Genomic DNA, 19436 nt, shown 5'->3' on the forward strand with positions numbered 1-19436 from the left:
AATGTGTTCTGCAAACCGTTGCCACAATGCAAAATACTTGGTATATAGCCAGACCAAATTCCGGGTAATCGAGTGAAAGGGCAAGCAACTCAGGAAACAATGGGGTCATGGGCCTATATTTAGATTGGAGGGAGGGTGGGTGGGAGAGAACATTGCAGAAACAAGTTAGCCATGAACACATTGGTTTTACTTGGCTGTCCCGGACCTTAGAAAGGGGTGCTCTGCGTAGCCCCCCGCTTGCTTACTTCTCTTGTTCTGAGCTTGCAGGCCTGGCCCTGTAGCTGTGAGAGCTTCAGACAGGAGTGGCAGTCTGGCAGCCCCTGCTCCAGATCTGTTCTCTGTCTGGATCTAACGCTGTTTGAAATAAATTAAAAATTTAAAAAATTGTCCAGCAGCGCCTTAGAGACCAACTCAGTTTGTTCTGGGTCTAAGCTTTCGTGTGCAGGTGCCCTTCTTCAGATACATGGAAACCAAAGTCTGTATAAGAACTAGTATGAAAAAAGAGGCCTCCCAGCATTCTCCCAGGCCCATATAAGAACAGCGTAAACAGTTGGGCCTGATGAGCATTTACTGTTCCCAACCCTAATCCTGCGGTAAGCCATCTTGTAGCACCCTGCTTGTGGTTAACGCTTAGCTGGAATGAAATATTCAACGCAGCAATAGAGAAATTAAAATAGTAATTTATTTGTCAGACAAATAAATGAGAGGCACAGTGGTATATGGTTACCAAGCTCTGGCCTGGCCTCCTGCCATTCTGGCCAGCACTTATATTTCCTTAATCCAGCCCCCTTGCTCCTCCTGTGGCTGCCTCTGTCCAATCAGCCTGGTTGAAATTCCTATTGGCTGTTTGCTAGAACCAATCACAAAAGATACACCCATTTCCTTTCGCCCTTTTATGGGACACAAAAAGCTATATATTCTTATATCTATAAATGACAAATAAGTAGTAATATATCTTACATGTGTCTCAACAAGGAACCTTAATTACCAGCTCACCTCTTGCCCTCCTTGCCCTATTGCCTTCCAAAACAGATGGTTAATCTTAACTTTTTATCTTAGACAGATGTCAAGGATCTTAAGTTCACATCATCATTGAAAAATCACCTTCTTTTGAAGGTCTTTAAACAAAGGCCTGACAACCATATGTGTGCTCTAATGATGTTTCCTGCTTGGCAGGGGGGGTGGGCTGATGGCTGACTTAATTTCAGGATAGTTACAACTCTTACAACTATATGAAATAAGAATCCATCATTTCTTAAATCCTTTGCATAATTACATTTAAGCCAATATATTTAATACATAACATAAATAACCTTTTAAAAGGAAAAGAAATCTTTGCAGAGTAAGAGAATCTCAGTTTAAGAAAGAAACAACTTTAGAAAAGACTTCCCAAAATGCTCCCTCCCTTTCTGCCAGCCAGATGCTTTTCCATTGCTCTTGACCTTTCAACCTTAGGAAAATATGGCTCAAGTTTAATGGGAGGCACATGGTTTTATTTTACTATTTATCAACTCTTAATTTTGTTTTCTTACAGCCTAATTGTACTTTGCAACATGCAAGGTCAGTGTCCTTGCTCTCAGCCTGTAATTCCCTTTTTGACTTTGAGAATTGTTTTCTGCTATAAATCAAGGGGCCCCCTTGTCCAGGAGGAAAAACATTGCCAAGGTTCTTAGGCAGCTGGTCTTCTGCCTGGCATAAACATTTGAAAATCTTTAGGCTCGTTTTAAAATACAAGCCCTGATCAAAAAAATATAAGCTTTGATAAAAAATGCAGGCTTATGATTAGATGCCTCAATCTAACTAGGTTTTAATTTGATCCTGACTTGTTTTCAGGAGGTAATTTCATTATTGTTTGATTTTTATACCAATGTTACATATTTGATGTTAGCTGCCCTGAGCCCGGTTTTGGCAGGGGAGGGCGGGATACAAATCAAAGTTTATTATTTGTTATTATTATTACCAGGCCATGATATATAGTGGGAGGGTGGGGCGGGGCTTTTCTACGCAGGGTAGTAGAACTCAATGGGTATGATGCAGATGACCAAAATTAGCTGAAATAAAAAAAAAATTGTCCAGTAGCACCTTAGAGAACAACTCAGTTTGTTCTGAGTCTAAGCTTCGTGTGCAGGTGCCCTTCTTCAGATACATGGAAGCAGAAGTCACTAGACCCTTACATATACTAGGAGGGTGGAGTGGGGTATTTCTCAGAAGGGTAGTAGGAGACGGGTGATTTTATGGTTCCAGAACTGAAACCTTACTCTGCTTGTCCAGGATTACAGACCTGTGCCTCCATGATTGACACCTTCTTAATCCTTGTATTTAATGATAATAACACTTGGCTGTCGTGCGCAGGCAGACTTCTTCAGATACACTGAACCAGAAGTCCCCAGACCCTGATATTTAGTGGAAGGAAAAGTCACCAGACCCTGATATATAGAGGGAGGGTAGGGTTTTTCTCCGAAGGGTAGTAGGACTCAATGGGTTTGGTCAACCTGTGGGTGACTGTGAATGACTGCAATTAGTCCTACAGGAAAAAGCAAGGGATAGTATGCAGATGATTAGCACATGTAATGAGACAGGAATCCAATATCTCTATTCAGACCAGGTCTCTCCATCGTTTTCAGTTGAGTAATAAGTTGCAATTCAGCCACTTCTCCTTCAAGTCTATTTCTGAAATTCTTTTGTCATAAGATAGCTGCTTGGAGATCCTGTATTAAATGTCCTGGGAGACGGAAGCTTTCTCCTCCTGGCTTCTCTGTCTTGTGATTCCCAATGTCGGATTGATGCCCATTTATCCTCTGGTGCTGGGTTTGGCCTGTTGGTCCAATATACAGAGCCAAAGGGCACTGCTGGCATTTGATGGCATACACCAGGCATGGCCCAAGTCCGTCTCAGGGGCCTAATCTGGCCCACAAGTCAGTTTAATTTGGCTCCTGTGGAAGTTTATTTCCTAAAAATCCTTAAAAAAACTCAACAACTTTGGTCGGCCCTTTGATCACAGCCCTTCACTTCATCAAATCTGGCCCTCTTTAAAAAAAGTTTGGACACCACTGGCTACACCATGGGTAGGCAAACAAAGGCCCAAGGGCCAGATCCAGTCCAGTCGCCTTCTCAGGCTAGCCTGCAAATGGTCCAGGAATCAGCGTGCTTTGACATGAGTAGAATGTGTCCTTTTATTTAAAATGCATCTCTGGGTTATTTGTGGGGCATAGGAATTCGTTCATTCCCCCCCCCCAAAAAAAAAACCACTAGTCCGGCCCCCCACAAGGTCTGAGGGACAGTGGACCGGCCCCCTGCAGAAAAAAATTGCTGACCCCTGGCCATATACAGTGTTTGAAGATAAGCCATGAAATAGGCCTGAGATGATGATGATGATGATGATGATGATGATGATGATGATGATGATGATTTATTTATACTCCGCCCATCTGGCTGGGTTTCCCCAGCCACTCTGGGCGGCTTCCAACAAAAGATTAAAATACAATAGTCCATCAAACATTAAAAGCTTCCCTAAACATTAAAAGCCTTCAGATGTCTTCTAAAAGTCTGGTAGCTGTTTTTCTCTTTGACATCTGGTGGGAGGGCGTTCCACAGGGTGGGCGCCACTACCGAGAAAGCCCTCTGCCTGGTTCCCTGTAACTTGGCTTCTTGCAGTGAGGGAACCACCAGAAGGCCCTTGGCGCTGGACCTCAGTGTCCAGGTAGAACAATGGATGGAGATGCTCCGTCAGGTATGGGATGTTTGGTGCTGTTGGGTCCAGCAATGGTGCAATCCAGGCGTGTGTGGGCAGCAAAGTTGGCACCTGGGTTTATTGTAGGCTCTGGTACCCGTGTCCATGTTAAGTCTATATGATTGTGGGTGAGGAGTTGTTTAAGACTGGGCGGCTGACAGTAGGCGAGGAAAGGTCTTCCTCCCAGAGCTTGGGAAAGGGAACTGTCGCCATCTAGGAGAGGTTGCAAATCTCTGATGAGGCATTGAACTATTTTAACTTCTCTTTGGGGTGTTTTCTCGCAGCATGCTCTCTCTGGGGATCAGTTTGGCCTTGTAGATCTGTCATTGAACTTTGAGTTCCAAAACCCCTGAATCTAGGATCTGATGTTGCTTGAAAGAAGATCAACGTTCTTTTTAGAACCCAAAACTCCATGGTGGCTCTCGCTGGTGGAAGCATTAGCATTAAAACCTCTTAACAAGAGAGGAAATTGGCCGACATACAGAGAATTATTAATAGAGGTGGAGAAAGGGTTGAAGCTGAAAGAATATGAGGAACTAAAGACTACATTGCAAAGTTGGTTACATCAAAGACAATTAAACCAACAGTTTAAGGAAGACAATAAGAAAGGTCTCAGCTACACAGTGTCAAACTTACCAAAAGAGATAATTGAGAGTGATACGAAATTACTTTTTAAAAATGTATCATCTCCTGTTATATGGGGAAATGCTGGATGAAATGGTAAAATCAGCACAAATAAAGTGGGCTCAGGATTTAGGTCACAATATACAACTTGAAGACTGAGAAAAGATGTGGAAGGTGAATTTAAAATTTACAGACTGTATTTTATTGAAAGAGAATTATATTAAAATGATGTATAGATGGTATATTACGCCAGAGAAAGTGGCAAAAAAGTATAAAAAGGGATCTAAAACCTGTTGGAAATGTAAAGAAAAATATGGTACATTTTATCATATGTGGTGGGAATGCAAAAGGGTTAGAAATTATTGGGAAATTATATATAATGAATTGAAAAAAAATGTTTTAAAAGACTTTTGTTAAGAAACCAGAAGCATTCCTCCTAGGAATTTTAGATCAAGATTTAGAAAAAAAAAAGGAAATTGGAAATGATTTATGTCTGCAACAACAGCGGCAAGAATTATATTAGCACAAGCTTGGAAGACAGAAGAAATACCAATGAAAGAACAATGGCAAGGGAAACTTCTGGAATATGCAGAACTGGCAAAATTAACAGATAAATTACATGAAAAGGATAGCAACAACTTTAAAAGAGAATGGGAACCATTTACAACATATATGAAGAGACAACATAAAGAATTGGACTCATTGGCAGGGTTTGAATAAACCAACACAATTGTGTATAACCAAAAGCAAGACTATATGCAATGGGGAAATTTTGGGAAACAACACGCAGGGTGGGTAATATGGAAATAAAACAAAATGGGAGTATGAGGGATGTCCAGGTGAGGAGGGGGGGATATGGAAAATTGTTAGAGAAATATTGTTAGAGGATGTATACATGAAAACACCAATAAAAAATATTTTAAGAAAGAAAGAAAGACGATCAATGTCCAGAGCAATTTTAGCCAAGAATGTGAACTGTTGGGAAAACCCTGGGAGTTTGTCTGTCTCCTGTGTCCTGTCTCTTGATGGATGAGGTGGTGGCTGGCCTGATGAATGGGAGAAAGGTCAAGGTTAACATAGCTGGAATGGAAGCAATGTGTTCCTTAGTGGACTAGGAAGCAAAACGGGCTGTCCCGCTCTGCAAAGAGCTGCTGGGACTCACATCATGTTATAAAAAAACCCACACCACTCCTTTTTCCTGTATGGGGTACCCAAGAGCACAGCATCTAGAGACCTTAAGTGGGTTCCCTATTGCAGGGGTGGCCAACTCCCAAGAGACTGTGATCTACTCACAGAGTTAAAAACTGGCAGTGATCTACCCCCTTTTTGGAAGGAGGAAAGCCTGTTTTTTTTGGGGGGGGGGGTTCAGGTCTAAGTGGGAGACCTTTTTTTAGGGAGGAAAGTTGTTGAGTTTTTTTTGAGGATGGAGAAAATAATAGAGGCTGACCAGAGAATATTGAGAAGCACAGCAGCTAGGCTATTGGCTATTATGTGTGACCTCCTGTCAGGGAACTGCAATCGGAAGAACAGGTGGTAGAAAGGCTCCAGGAGAATAGGAGAGACTCTGCAGCAGAAGAGGGAACCAGTAGGGGGAGAGCAGGAGCTCAAAGGGAAAGGGAGTCGGAGGGGAGGCTCTGGGATACTTCCAGTGAGAACAGTGAGGAGGTAACAAGACCCCCTTTAGCAATCCCCACCCCTCGCCGGAAGCTGTCACGCAGAGAGTCCAGGAGGCGCATGTCCGTCAAACAGCTTTTATGTTGGAGTAAGTTCCGTAGACGCCCACTGTCGGATTCTACCAGCGACTGACGGAGTCATGCTTTGGGGGGCTCCGTTAGAGACTTAGGTTGGCTGACCAGCCAAAACCCGGAGGGATCAAGCTTTACGCACAAGCAGCTCATTATCCCATCACAGCAATCCGACAGTCTTTGAAAGCAGCTTGTGCAAGCAGAGGGCATCATGAGCGAACCAGCCGGAACCGGAGGAGCAGGAGCTGGAGCTGGAGCGGGTCCAAGCCTGGAAGAAAGGTACAGGGCGTTGGAGGTCCAGCTCGCGCTGCAAACGGCGAGGCTCGAGGAGAGGAGGGCTCAAGATGCGGATAAGGGGAAAACCACCCCACTTGCCAGAAAGGTGCCTGGATTGGTGCAGAAATTTGGGGGGGATCCCAGGAACTATCAAGCCTTTAGAACAGAGATGCAATATGCTCTCAATCTACTGTTTGATGACTTCCCCGATGAGAACTCTAGAGTGGCGTACGTTATTGGCCATCTAGAGGGAGGGGCGAAGGACTGGATTAGACCCCTGATGGCAGCCAACAATGAAATCTTAAAGCACACGAGGAAGTTTTTCCGCGCCATGGACCTGATGTTTTCCAGCGAGATTGAGCAGGGAGTGGTGCGCAGGCAGTTAATGGCGTGTAAACAGGGGAGCCGATCTGTACGTGAGTACTGGACTGAGTTCACCATGTTGATACATAGACTGGGGTGGGACCTAGCGAGTGAACCTATTCAAATGCTGTTTGAAGAAGGGCTCTCTCCGGCAGTGAAAGATGAACTTTCCCGGGAGCCTAGGGCGGAGTCTATGGATCATTTGACTAAATCTGCGCTGTCCATAGGAGCGCGCCAGGAGGCAAGAGCTTTGGAAAAGCGGGAAGGAAAGGGGGAACGTTGGAAGGACTTCCGCATTCCAGAGATTCCGGAGCAGCCTTTCCCGCCAGCAGAGCCGATGGAACTTGGAACAGCACGCGCGCGCGCAGTTTCAAACACCAGTGAAGGGCGGAGGAAGGAGGGAAAGAGTGCCAAGAAATGTTATCTCTGCCAACAGCCAGGTCACTTTGCCAGAGTCTGTCCGCAAAGGAAGGAATGGCAAGGGATGGCGGGAACTGTTGGGGGGAAGGAGGAAGAAGAAATCAAGGAGCAAGTAAAAGCCAACGCCTGGCTGCCAACATCAGGGCACAGCAGCCAGGCCAAGGAGTAGTGAATGTGCCCACGCCGGAACCTCCAAGACCAGCACTTGTGATAGAGGTGTTGCTGGAACTGTCAAACGGACACCCACTAAAGATAAAAGCGCTATTGGATTCAGGCAGCTCCTGTAATTTCATGAGTAAGGAGTTTGCAGCTGAACACCAGATACAGACTATCCCATTAAGTAAGCCTTTGCAGGTTACCACGATTGATGGGAGGGAACTGTTGGGAGGAGAAGTGAGCCAACAGACTGTGCCAATGATAATGAGGGTGGCAAGACACACAGAACTGATAGCGTTTAACGTAGCCACCTTGGGAGGAGCTCCTATTATTTTGGGGGTGAGCTGGCTGGCACTACATGATCCGCTAGTAGGCTGGCATCAGAGGGTGGTTTCCTTTGGATCAGCACATTGCCTAGAACACTGCAAGGAGGGAGAGGCTCAGGCAGGGGCCAGGGCCACTCTAGCAGGGATGGAAGTGATGGACAAGGGGAGGGTGCCACGACAATACGCTGACTTGATTGACGTATTCAGCGAAAAGGAAGCAGATAAACTGCCCCCGCACAGACCCTTTGACTGTCAAATCACCTTACTCCCAGGAGCACAATTGCCAGTGGGCAAGCTGTATGCGATGTCAGACAGGGAGATGCAGGAGTTAAGGGAGTTCATTGACAAGAATCTCAAGCGAGGTTTCATCAGAGAGTCACGAGTGGTGGGGGGCAGCCCAGTGTTCTTTGTGGACAAAAAAAGCACGGGTAAACCCAGGCTTGTGTGTGATTTCAGGGCCCTAAATGCAGTGTCAGAACCAGTGACTTTCCCTATGCCTAGAATTGATGACATTCTGACACGGGTGAGAAAAGGGAAAATTTTTACCAAGCTGGACCTTAGGGGGGCATATAACTTGATACGTGTGAGAAAGGGGGATGAGTGGAAGACCACTATGTTCACCCCCTTGGGGGCTTTTGAGTACCTGGTTATGCCTTTCGGATTACAAGGGGGCTCAGCCTGTTTTCAATCATTCATGAATCACGTCCTGGGGCCATTGCTCTACAAGAACTGCGCAGCGTTCTTAGATGACGTCCTGGTGTACTCTGAAAATGAGGAGCAGCATGTGCGAGATGTAAGAGAGGTACTGAGCAAACTGCGAGAAAACCGGCTGTGGGTGAAACTGGAGAAGTGTCAGTTTCATACCAGGGAGGTGGAATTCCTGGGGTACCGGTTGTCTGACAAGGGATTGGCCATGGATCCCAGCAAGGTTCAAGCGGTACTGGAATGGAAAACACCAAAGACCAAGAAGGACGTGCAAAGGTTCCTGGGCTTCGGAAACTTCTATAGGAAGTTCATCAAAAACTTTGCCCATTTAACAGCGCCCATCACGGATTGTCTTAGCAGCAAGAAGAAATTTGTTTGGACGGAAGAAGCGCAGCGGGCATTCGAACGCTTAAAGCAGGCGTTTGCGTCGGAAGAGCAACTTTTGCACGTGGATCTACAACAACCAATGAGAGTGGAGACTGACGCGTCAGACCGAGCGGTGGGGGCCGTGCTTCTCCAGCCGGGAAAAGATACGTCTGAATGGAGACCGTGTGCATTCTTCTCGCGGAAGTTGAACAAATCCGAGAGGAACTACACAGTATACGACCGAGAACTGCTCGCCATTCATGAAGCATTCCGGAAATGGCGGCACTTGCTGATTGGGGCGCAGCACAAGGTTCAAGTCAGAACTGATCACAAAAATCTGGAATACTGGAGAACAGCCCGAGTGCTGAACCAGAGACAAGTGAGATGGGCCCAGGAGTTCTCCAAATTCCACTTTGAAATTCGTTACGTGCCAGGCTCCGAGAACGTAAGGGCGGACGCTCTTTCCAGGAAACCTGAGTACTTAGAGGGGGAGGGAGCGCCTGAGGAAAGGCATGTAATCCCTGAGGACCGCTGGGTGTGTGGGGCGGCTTTGGTGGGGCAGAGGGAATTGATAGCGAGTACTGAGAACGATGAATATGCCCAAGAGAAACTAAGAGAACTCAGGAGGACAGAGGAGAACACAGGGGGGTTTGAAGAAAAGAACGGGGCGTTGTATTACAAAGGGGCACTGTACATACCCGATGGGGAACTGAGGGGCAGAGTACTAAAGCAGTTGCACGACAGCCCCACAGCGGGGCACTTCGGGCAGCACAAGACCATGTGGTTGGTTACCAGGGAGTTTTGGTGGCCCAAGGTGAGGGAGGACGTACGGGAATATGTCAGGGGGTGCGACAGGTGCCAGCGAGCGAAAGGGGAGAGGCTGGCACCGGCGGGGCTATTAGAACCCTTACCCACACCAGAACGGCCATGGGAGGCAGTATCCATAGATTTTATGACGGACCTGCCAAAATCCAAAGGCAAGACAGCGGTCATGGTGGTGGTAGATCTATTAACTAAGATGTGTCATTTTATAGCCTGTTCACATGCGGTCACAGCGGAGGAAACCGCCAAGTTGTTTGTAGAGCATATTTTCAGGTTGCATGGCGCCCCCTTGAGGGTGGTCAGCGACAGAGGGAAACAGTTTACTTCCAGGTTCTGGAGGAAACTCATGAGCTTACTGCACGTGGAAATCAATTTTTCAACTGCCCGGCACCCAGAAACAAATGGGCAAGCGGAGAGGGCAAACGGGATTTTACAACAATACCTGAGGTGTTATGTTCAGGACAGAGAAAATGATTGGGTAGATAAGTTACCTCTGGCAGAATTTGCCTACAACAACGCAGAGAATGTGTCCACAGGGATGAGTCCCTTTCTGGCAAATTATGGGTGTCATCCCCGGGCTTTTCCAGGAGAGGGAGGGGAGAGGTGGAGCGTGCCGGTGGCGGAACATTTTGTTGAAGAGATGGAAGCGATCCACCGTCAGCTCCAACTCAACTTAGAGAAAGCCAAGGAAGAATATAAGAAGCAAGCAGACAGAAATAGGAGGGAAGGTGAAACTATAAGGGTGGGAAACCGGGTGTGGCTATCCACCCAAGGACTACCGTTCAAGGGAGGGAGTAAGAAATTGAGACCCAAAAGATTGGGACCCTTTGAGGTCATACAGCAGGTCAACCCAGTAGCATTCAAACTCAGATTGCCCAGTCACATGAAATTGCACCCCGTATTTCACAGGTCATTACTGTCGCCGTACCGAGAGGGACGTGAGTGGGGGGAACGTGAGAGGGAGGTCACCCAAACGCCCGTGATAGAAGAGAGAGAACGCGACATGAACGTGGCAGGAATCATTGATTCCAGGTGGAAGGGGAATCAGGTGGAATATTTGGTAGAATGGGAGGGGGAAGTAGAGTCAGAAAACACATGGGTACCAGCAGAGGCAGTCAATGACGAGATTTTAATAGAAACGTTTCATAGGCGTTTCCCAAGGAAACCGCAGCCCGTGGCACGATTTAGAAGGGAACATTTCAGGACCACCGATGAGGAAGGGGAGTTTGAAGGGTTCCCAGAGTCAGGGGTGGATGAGGAAGCAGACTCCGACGAAGAAGAGGAAGACGGGGCAAGAGACGGTAAGCTGTAGCAAGAAGTGTTTGAATCCACGGACGACGAGGAGAGTTCCTTCAGGGGCTTTCCACCCTCACCGCCAGTGGGAGAGGAGGCGGGAGGGGGTGAAAGGGGCCCTGGGAGGGAAGTGGATGTCAGGGAACTGCCATCGGAAGAACAGGTGGTAGAAAGGCTCCAGGAGAATAGGAGAGACTCTGCAGCAGAAGAGGGAACCAGTAGGGGGAGAGCAGGAGCTCAAAGGGAAAGGGAGTCGGAGGGGAGGCTCTGGGATACTTCCAGTGAGAACAGTGAGGAGGTAACAAGACCCCCTTTAGCAACCCCCACCCCTCGCCGGAAGCTGTCACGCAGAGAGTCCAGGAGGCGCATGTCCGTCAAACAGCTTTTATGTTGGAGTAAGTTCCGTAGACGCCCACTGTCGGATTCTACCAGGGACTGACGGAGTCAGGCTTTGGGGGGCTCCGTTAGAGACTTAGGTTGGCTGACCAGCCAAAACCCGGAGGGATCAAGCTTTACGCACAAGCAGCTCATTATCCCATCACACCTCCCATTCTAAAAAGACCATAAAATCAAAGAACATCCAATTGCCGTATTTTTCCGTGTATAACACGCTCCCGTGTATAAGATGCCCCCTATTTTGAGGGACTCAAATTTAAGAAAACAGGGCCCCTTTTTAAACATTTTTTAAAAGTAAAAAAAAAAACCCTAGTCTTATACATGGAAAAGTACAGCACCTAGGTAATGGATTCTTTGGATCCTGAACAACCAGGACTTCTTAGAAAGAGACGGAAAAGTCAACGGACAAACAAAACTGTTTGGTTTACAGAGCTGGCCCTGGAACAGCATAGTTTGGCTATTTCATTTTTTTTTTTAAAGCATTTTATTGTATTTTCAGTTTACAGGAAAGAAAAAAGAAAAGAGAATAGTAATCCATCTTTCAAAATACATTTTTTAAGTTGTTAACTGAACTTCCCCACACCTCCCTCACCCTGCGTTCTTTACAATAAAACATATCAGCAAATTATTACCTTGTTTCGCGTCTTATTTATATCTTTCAATATATTTTACTTCTAAGTTTAAAGTACCTTTAGTCCAGTATTTGTACATTAAAGTAAAAAATATAAAAACTTTAAATTTCAACTTTTTCTTGATTATAACTTATCTTCCTATTTTCTCAATCCAGTTGCAGGAGCTAAATTCCAAATCATGCAGATTCTTAATATTCATACAACTTATAATATTTTTGCAAATAGTCCTTAAATTTTTTCCAGTCTTCTTCCGTTGTCTCTTCTCCCAAGTCTCGGATTCTGCCAGTCATTTCAGCCAGTTCCATATAGTCCATCAACTGCGTCTGCCACTCTTCCAGCGCGGGAAGATCTTGTATCTTCCAATATTTTGCTATAAGTATTCTTGCTGCTGTAGTTGCGTACATAAAAAATGTTCTATCCTTCTTTAACACCCTTTGGTCCACAATGCCCAGAAGGAAGGCCTCTGGTTTCTTGGGAAAGGTGTACCTAAACACCTTTTTTAATTCATTATAGATCATTTCCCAGAAGGCCTTCACTTTTGGACAAGTCCACCAAAGGTGAAAGAATGTCCCTTCAGCCTCCTTACATTTCCAACATTTATTATCAGACCGATGGTAAATTTTTGCAAGTTTGACTGGGGTCATGTACCACCTGTATATCATTTTCATAATATTCTCTTTCAAGGCATTACATGCCGTAAATTTCATTCCGGTGGTCCATAACCTTTCCCAGTCTTCGAACATAATGTTGTACCCAATATCCTGAGCCCATTTTATCATGGCTGATTTGACTATCTCATCCTGAGTATTCCATTTAAGCAGTAAGTTGTACATTCTCGAAAGTACCTTGGTCTTAGGTTCTAGCAGTTCTGTCTCTAGTTTCGATTTTTCCACCTGGAATCCTATTTTTTTGTCCGACTTAAAAACTTCTTGAATTTGGGCATAGTGAAACCAATCTTGCACCCTATTCTTTAGTTTTTCAAAACTCTGCAGTCTCCAGTTGTCTCCAGTTTTTTCTATTATTTCACAATATTTTGGCCATCCGACCTCCATATTGAGTCTTTTTCTGGCCTTGGCCTCCGCAGGTGATAGCCACCTCGGGGTCTTACCTTCTAATAAGTCTTTGTATTTTGTCCAGACCATGAATATAGCTTTCCTGACAATATGGTTTTTGTACATTTTATGAACCTTTACCTTGTCATACCACAAATATGCATGCCATCCAAAAGCATTATCATGCCCTTCCAGATCTAGAACATCAGTGTTCTCAAGAAGTAACCAATCTTTCATCCAGCAGAAAGCCGCAGCTTCATAATATAACCTTAAGTCTGGCAGGGCAAACCCCCCTCTCTCTTTGGCATCTGTTAATATTTTAAATTTTATTCGGGGCTTTTTGCCCTGCCAGACAAACCTAGAAATATCTTTCTGCCACTTCCCAAAACACTCCACTCTGTCTACGATCTGTAGGGTCTGAAACAAAAATAACATCTTCGGCAATACATTCATCTTTATAGCTGCAATTCTGCCCATCAAGGAAAGTTTCAATCTTGTCCAAATCTCTAGATCTTTCTTAATTTCTGACCAACATTTTTCATAATTATCTTTAAATAGATTCAAATTTTTAGCAGACAAATTTACCCCTAGGTATTTTACCTTTTTAACAACATTTAATTTTGTCTCTTTCTGAAACCCATCTATTTCCAAGGGTGTCAAGTTTTTCTCCAAAACCTTAGTTTTTTGCTTGTTCAATTTAAACCCCGCTACCCGACCAAATTCATGAATTAATTCTAACACTCTCTTCGTACTAGTTTCTGGCTCCTGTAATGTTAAAACCAAATCATCTGCAAAAGCTTTCAGTTTAAATTGTTTCACTCCGACCTGTATTCCTTGTACCAACCGGTCTTCCCTAATCATGTTCAAAAGCACCTCCAGAACAGATATAAATAACAGTGGGGATAAGGGGCACCCTTGTCGTGTTCCTTTTTCAATTTTAAATTCTTCTGTCACCACGTTGTTTACAATCAATTTCGCTTTCTGCTCTGAATAAATTGTTTCTATTCCATTTTCAAACCCCCGTCCCACTCCCATCCCTTCCAAATTTTTCTTCATTAGTAGTTCTTTAGTTGAGTCCTTTCAGTTTCCACTTTAGGGATCAATGTGATGAAAGCTTCTTTCCACGATTCCGGTGCCTTCTTCCCCTCCAAAATCTGGTTGCATACCTCCATTAATGGTTGTATCAAATAATCTTTCAATGTCTTATAATACTTGGAGGTAAGCCCATCCGGACCTGGAGATTTGCCTAGTTGCATATTCTGAATGGCACTCTCTATTTCTTGTTGTGTTATTTTATGATTCAGGCTTGTTCTCTTTTCCTGAGCAAGTTTTGGTAAACCATTTGTTTTCAAAAATTGGTCTATTTCCTTCTCCTCTTGTGGCCCTTGAGTATAAAGCTTTTTAAAATATCTCTGGAAGCACTTCCTAATTTCTTCGGGTTTCTGAATATTTCTCCCTTCAATCTCTAGATTGGTGACTGTATTCAGTTTTTGTCCTTTTTTCAATTACCATGCTAAAAGTTTTCCACACTTATTTGCTGATTCGAATGATCTTTGTTTCATTTGTTTAATTTTCCACTCAACTTCTTGATTTATCAATTTCGCATACTGTGCTTGATAAAATTTAATTTCTCTCAAGATCTCCTTCGATTTTGGTTTAGATCTCAACTTTTCCTCTCCATCTCTTATCTTCTCTAAAATCTTATCTTTTTCCCATTCCAGAGCCTTTTCTTTATCGTATTCTGTTGTATCAGAAACCCTCTCATGACTGCTTTGCTTGCGTCCCAGATTGTTCTTTTATCCACCGTGGTGTTCAAATTTATTTCAAAATAGTCTTTCAAAGTTTTTTGGGCCTTCTTCACAATCTCCTGATCTCTTAGTAGAGTGTCATTCATTTTCCATCGAAAGGAACCGGTTGGAGTCAGTCTTAATTCCATTTTCATAGCGTTATGGTCGGAGCAAGTTTTTGGGCAGATTTCCACTTTTCTAGTCATAGGTGCCAGCCTTCTAGTTGTCCATATTTGGTCTATTCTCGTCCATGACAGGTGGGCCTCAGAAAAGAAGGTTCCTTCTCTACCTAGGGGGTTCTTTGTCCTCCAGATATCAATCAAGTCCATATTGTCAGTTAGTTCGAAAAAAGTTTTGGGTAGTCTGCCATCTTTTGTTAAACTTTGATCTTGTGACTTGTCCATATTTGTAGAGACCACTCCGTTCATATCTCCCATCAAAATGATGTTAGTGTAGTCTAAATAATCCAGGATTGTCTCATGCAGTTTCTTGTAAAATTCTGATTTCCCCTCATTCGGTGCATAAATTCCTAATAACAAAAATTTTTCTCCTTGGGTCTGTATTTCAATAGCCAAAATTCTTCCTTGCTCATCTTTAAATAAAAATTTTGGTGACAGGCTCTCCTTTGCATAGATCACCACTCCTCTTTTCTTTACTTTGTCCGATGAAATAAATTCTTGGCCTAATCTTTTGTTAATCAAGACTTTTCTATGGAGCCTGGTCACATGTGTTTCCTGCAAGCAAATGATATCCAATTGTTCTTTTTTCAATATATGAAAGATTCTTCTTCTTTTCTCTGGGGAATTTCTGCCATTTATATTCCAACTAAGCAACTGCAGAGACATCCTGGATCAAAGTATTAGTCCTGTGGTGGCGTCCCTTTCTTTTGGTCCTCTGGTCCCGAGGGTGTAGGTGCTGGTACAGGTGTAGGTAGTGGTGGTGGCCAGGCTCCTGTTGTACCTTTCTGTAGGTCCTCTTCGTAATCGTTCAAAAACTTTTGTTGGTCTTCTGCTGTTCTGATTTTAACTTTCTTTCCTCTAAAATTAAAAGATAGTCCTTGAGGAAACTCCCACCTATAAGGAATTGAGTTACCTCTCAATAATTTTGCAAGTTCTGTATACGTCGCTCTAAGATCCAAAAGCTGTTTGGGTATGTCTCTGTAAATTTCAGCTCTGTTGCCCTGGATGACAAGTGATTTTCCAAAATGAAGGCCTAATATTTTATCTTTCTCTTGCTTTGATCTTAAGATGATCAAACAGTCTCTGGGTTTATCCTTCCTCGTCACTCTTCCCAATCTGAAAGCAGTCACAATTTTAAAATCTTTATCCTCTTCAATACCCCAGAACTTAGAAATTTCTGATGTCAAATAACCGATCAAATCCTCCTGTTCTAGTTCTGGAATAGCTCTAAGTCTAAGGTTGCTTTCCCTATTTCTCAGTTCAGTCATCGACCAGTAAGCCTGCTGTTCATTTATCTGTTTATGCAGCGGCTTCACCTCCACCTTTAATGCCTCCACTTTCAAGCCCTTGTTTGGGAGAAGAGAAGGCTTGACTTGATTCCAACAACCTCCCAGGCCCCATGCTAGATCTCAAACACCGTCTTTCAGAACGTGGGGTTTCAAATATATTTTTTCCGTGTCCAAGAGGTCCTCCTGGCTGTTTTTTTTTAAACATTGGTTTCCTGTTCTCTGCTGTGATGGTCTCCTTGTCGAGAATCACCCAGTTAGGTGTTTATTGATCCATGTAATGTTGGGAAATGTCAATCACTTCTCCTACCTGGGCAGTTCTCTTTCCACAAGGGCCGATGTTGATGCCGAAATCCAGCACTGCCTGAACTCTGCGAGTGCAGCTTTCTCCCGATTGAAGGGCAGGGTGTTTGAGGACTGGGACATTTGCAGAAAACCCAAATTTGCTATGGTACTACCAACCTGACTGTCTGCTTGTGAAACACAGACCACTTATCAACGCTGTCTCCAACTCCTTGAAAGATTCCATCAACGGGATCTCCGAAAAATTTGGGAAGACACAGGCAAACTACTGGAAGAAGCAAAAATTGCCAGTGTCAAAGTGACGATTCTTCAACATCAACTTCTTGAATTCTGACAAGACAAAAGTATTCTGTTGGGGGGACAGGGTGTGTGTGTGAGAGAGAGAGGGACTCCCTGGTCCTGAATGGGGCAGCTGTGCCCCTGAAGGACCAGCTGCACAGCCTGGGGGTCATTTTGGACCCATGGGGGCACAGGTCCATTCTGTGTCCAGGGCAGCTCCATCTGGGACACAGGCTGAGACCCCACCTGCCCAGAGCAGTGCATGCTCTGGTTATCTCCAGCTTGGACTACTGCAATGCGCTCTACGTGGGGCTACCTTGGAAGGTGACCTGGAAACTTAAACTAATCCAAAATGTGTTGGAAAAACGCTCTTCGGGAAATGGCACCCCCCCGACCTCTGAGTGTCTCCCAGTAGGCACGTCTCTGGAATGGCATGTCCCTTCATCTCCATAGTGCCTCTCTGCGACACTTTTCATCTGAAAAGTGCACACAAGTCTTCTAGCATCACACAGCAAGAAGAAAGAAACATCCGTAGATCTAAACTACATTTTTTTTAGATTCTATACAGACAATCCATAATCACGTCTGTGTTTTCCAAGCTCTGGCAGAACAACAACTGTTGCATACTGCAAAAGTGAAAGTACAGTTACAATAACATGCTCAGACGGAAGAGATAAGACAGTCTTCCGTTATCACACTCTTCTCAGACATCTCATGTGATTTATATTAATCACACCAGCAGCATCGGCTGCATAAAAATTCTAACATAATGCAGCAGCCAGGCTGGTAACTGGGACCCCCGAGATGACATCCACTGGGCCCAATTCATAGCATATTAAATTTTTTTTACCTTCCTGTAATAAAAAAAAAGGGGGGGGAGGATTTTAGTCTTCCCAAAAGGAAACCTTCCTCCGCGGGTCAACGTGAAGAGGATGTCAGCAAGGTTGAAAATTTTTCTGTAAAATAAAGGATTTGACCGGGACCACATAACACCGGTCCTGAAAGACCTACATTGGCTCCCTCCCAGGACGTTTCCAAGCATAATTCAAAGTGTTGCTGCTGACCCTGAAAGCCCTAAATAGCCCAGTAGACCTGAAGGAGCATCTCCACCAGGAGCATCTCCACCCGAAGGACTTCTGGTGGTTCCCTCCCTGTGAGAAGCAAGGTTACAGGGAACCAGGCAGAAGGCCTTCTCGGTAGTGGCGCCCGCCCTGTGGAATGCCCTCCTGTCAGATGTCAAAGAGATAAACTACTATCTGATGTTTAGAAACTTTAGGAAAGTTTTGAATGACTGATTGACTGATGTTTTAATGTATTTTTAACCTTCTGTTGGAAGCTGCCCAGAGTGGTTGGGGAAACCCCGCCAGATGGGTGGGGTATAAGTAATTTATTATTATTATTATTATTATTATTATTATTATTATTATTATTATTATTGGCTGACCTTTGCTTCCTGTTACACATTATGATAAGATCTGGACAACTAAAGGTGGACCCATGTGTGGGAATGAGTTTTATTCTTAGGCAGGCATAGGCAACCTTTGGCCCTCCAGATGTTTTGGCCTACAACTCCCATGATCCCTAGCTAACAGGACCAGTGGTCAGGGATGATGGGAATTGTAGTCCAAAACATCTGGAGAGCCAAAGGTTGCTTATGCTTGTCCCACACCATGTTCCGAGCTGCAGGTGTTTTTTCCATTTGCCGTGCACCGACCATGTGCTTCGCTGTCTCCCTCCCTGCCTCCTTTGCCCTAAATAATAACTTCTTCTTCTTCTTCTTCTTCTTCTTCTTCTTCTTCTTCTTCTTCTTCTTCTTCTTCTTATTCTTATTATTATTATTACAGGGCCTACCAGCTACACGGTGGGCAACATGTCGGAGCGCTTTGATTGCCACTATTGCCGGGACAACCTGCACGGGAAGAAGTATGTGCAGAAGGAAGGGCGCCACTGCTGCATCAAATGCTTCGAGAAGTTCTGCGCAAACACCTGCACCGAGTGCAAGAAACCCATCGGTTGGCCTTCCAGAAGTTTTGGGACTACAATTCCCATCATCCCACCACTGGTCCTGTTATCTAGGGATCATGGGAGTTGTAGTCCCAAAGCATCTGGAGGGCCAAGGTTGCCTATGCCTGGCTTAATGGATATTTCTATCCCACACTTCCCCACCCCACCCCCTAAAGAAGTGTGGGGCTGTTTAGGGAGGTGGGAGAGGACCCGCTGTTTAATACAGGCATAGGCAAACTCGGCCCTCCAGATGTTTTGGGAGTACAACGCCCATCATCCCAGGCTAACAGGACCAGCAGTCAGGGATGATGGGCATTCTAGTCCCCAAGCAGCACACATGAAAAACTGTAAACAAATCCTTATTTCCTGATGAATAGCCTTTGGATTCTGGACACATGGTCAGCAGACCCTGTGCACCTTCCACCGGACATTCAATGGAATGACTTTCACCCCACCATCAACCTAACAAAGAACCAATCTATGCAATAAATACATTTTCTGGACACTACTATAAAAAGACAGGATGGGCACATAGACACATATTTTTTTATATATTTCTCCCTAACTTGCTCTAGCAAGTCCCTTTGCTGAGCAGAGTGCATTCCCCTTTTGAATGCACAGCGGCTGGCTTGAGGCAAGCTTCTCACACAGGCAGGGATGATCTACTGGTAGATCTGTGGCCAATCCTGGTA

General features: G+C 44.6%; 1 protein-coding gene and 1 long non-coding RNA gene across 2 annotated transcripts in view; one reads left to right on the plus strand and one right to left on the minus strand.

Annotated features, from left to right (window-relative positions):
• The window catches only part of LOC310835995, a 280516-nt gene that overhangs the window by 168739 nt on the left and 92341 nt on the right, over positions 1-19436 (minus strand). The window lies entirely within an intron of this gene.
• The window catches only part of LOC310835983 (four and a half LIM domains protein 1-like), a 60738-nt gene that overhangs the window by 3652 nt on the left and 37650 nt on the right, over positions 1-19436 (plus strand). The window contains exon 2 of the mRNA XM_083720954.1: positions 18585-18766. Coding sequence (XP_083577080.1) covers positions 18585-18766 — 182 coding nt within the window. The remainder of the gene's footprint in view (positions 1-18584; positions 18767-19436) is intronic.

The sequence above is a fragment of the Podarcis gaigeae genome (assembly GCF_964106915.1).
Source record: "Podarcis gaigeae genome assembly, chromosome: W".
Taxonomy (NCBI): Eukaryota; Metazoa; Chordata; class Lepidosauria; order Squamata; family Lacertidae; genus Podarcis; species Podarcis gaigeae.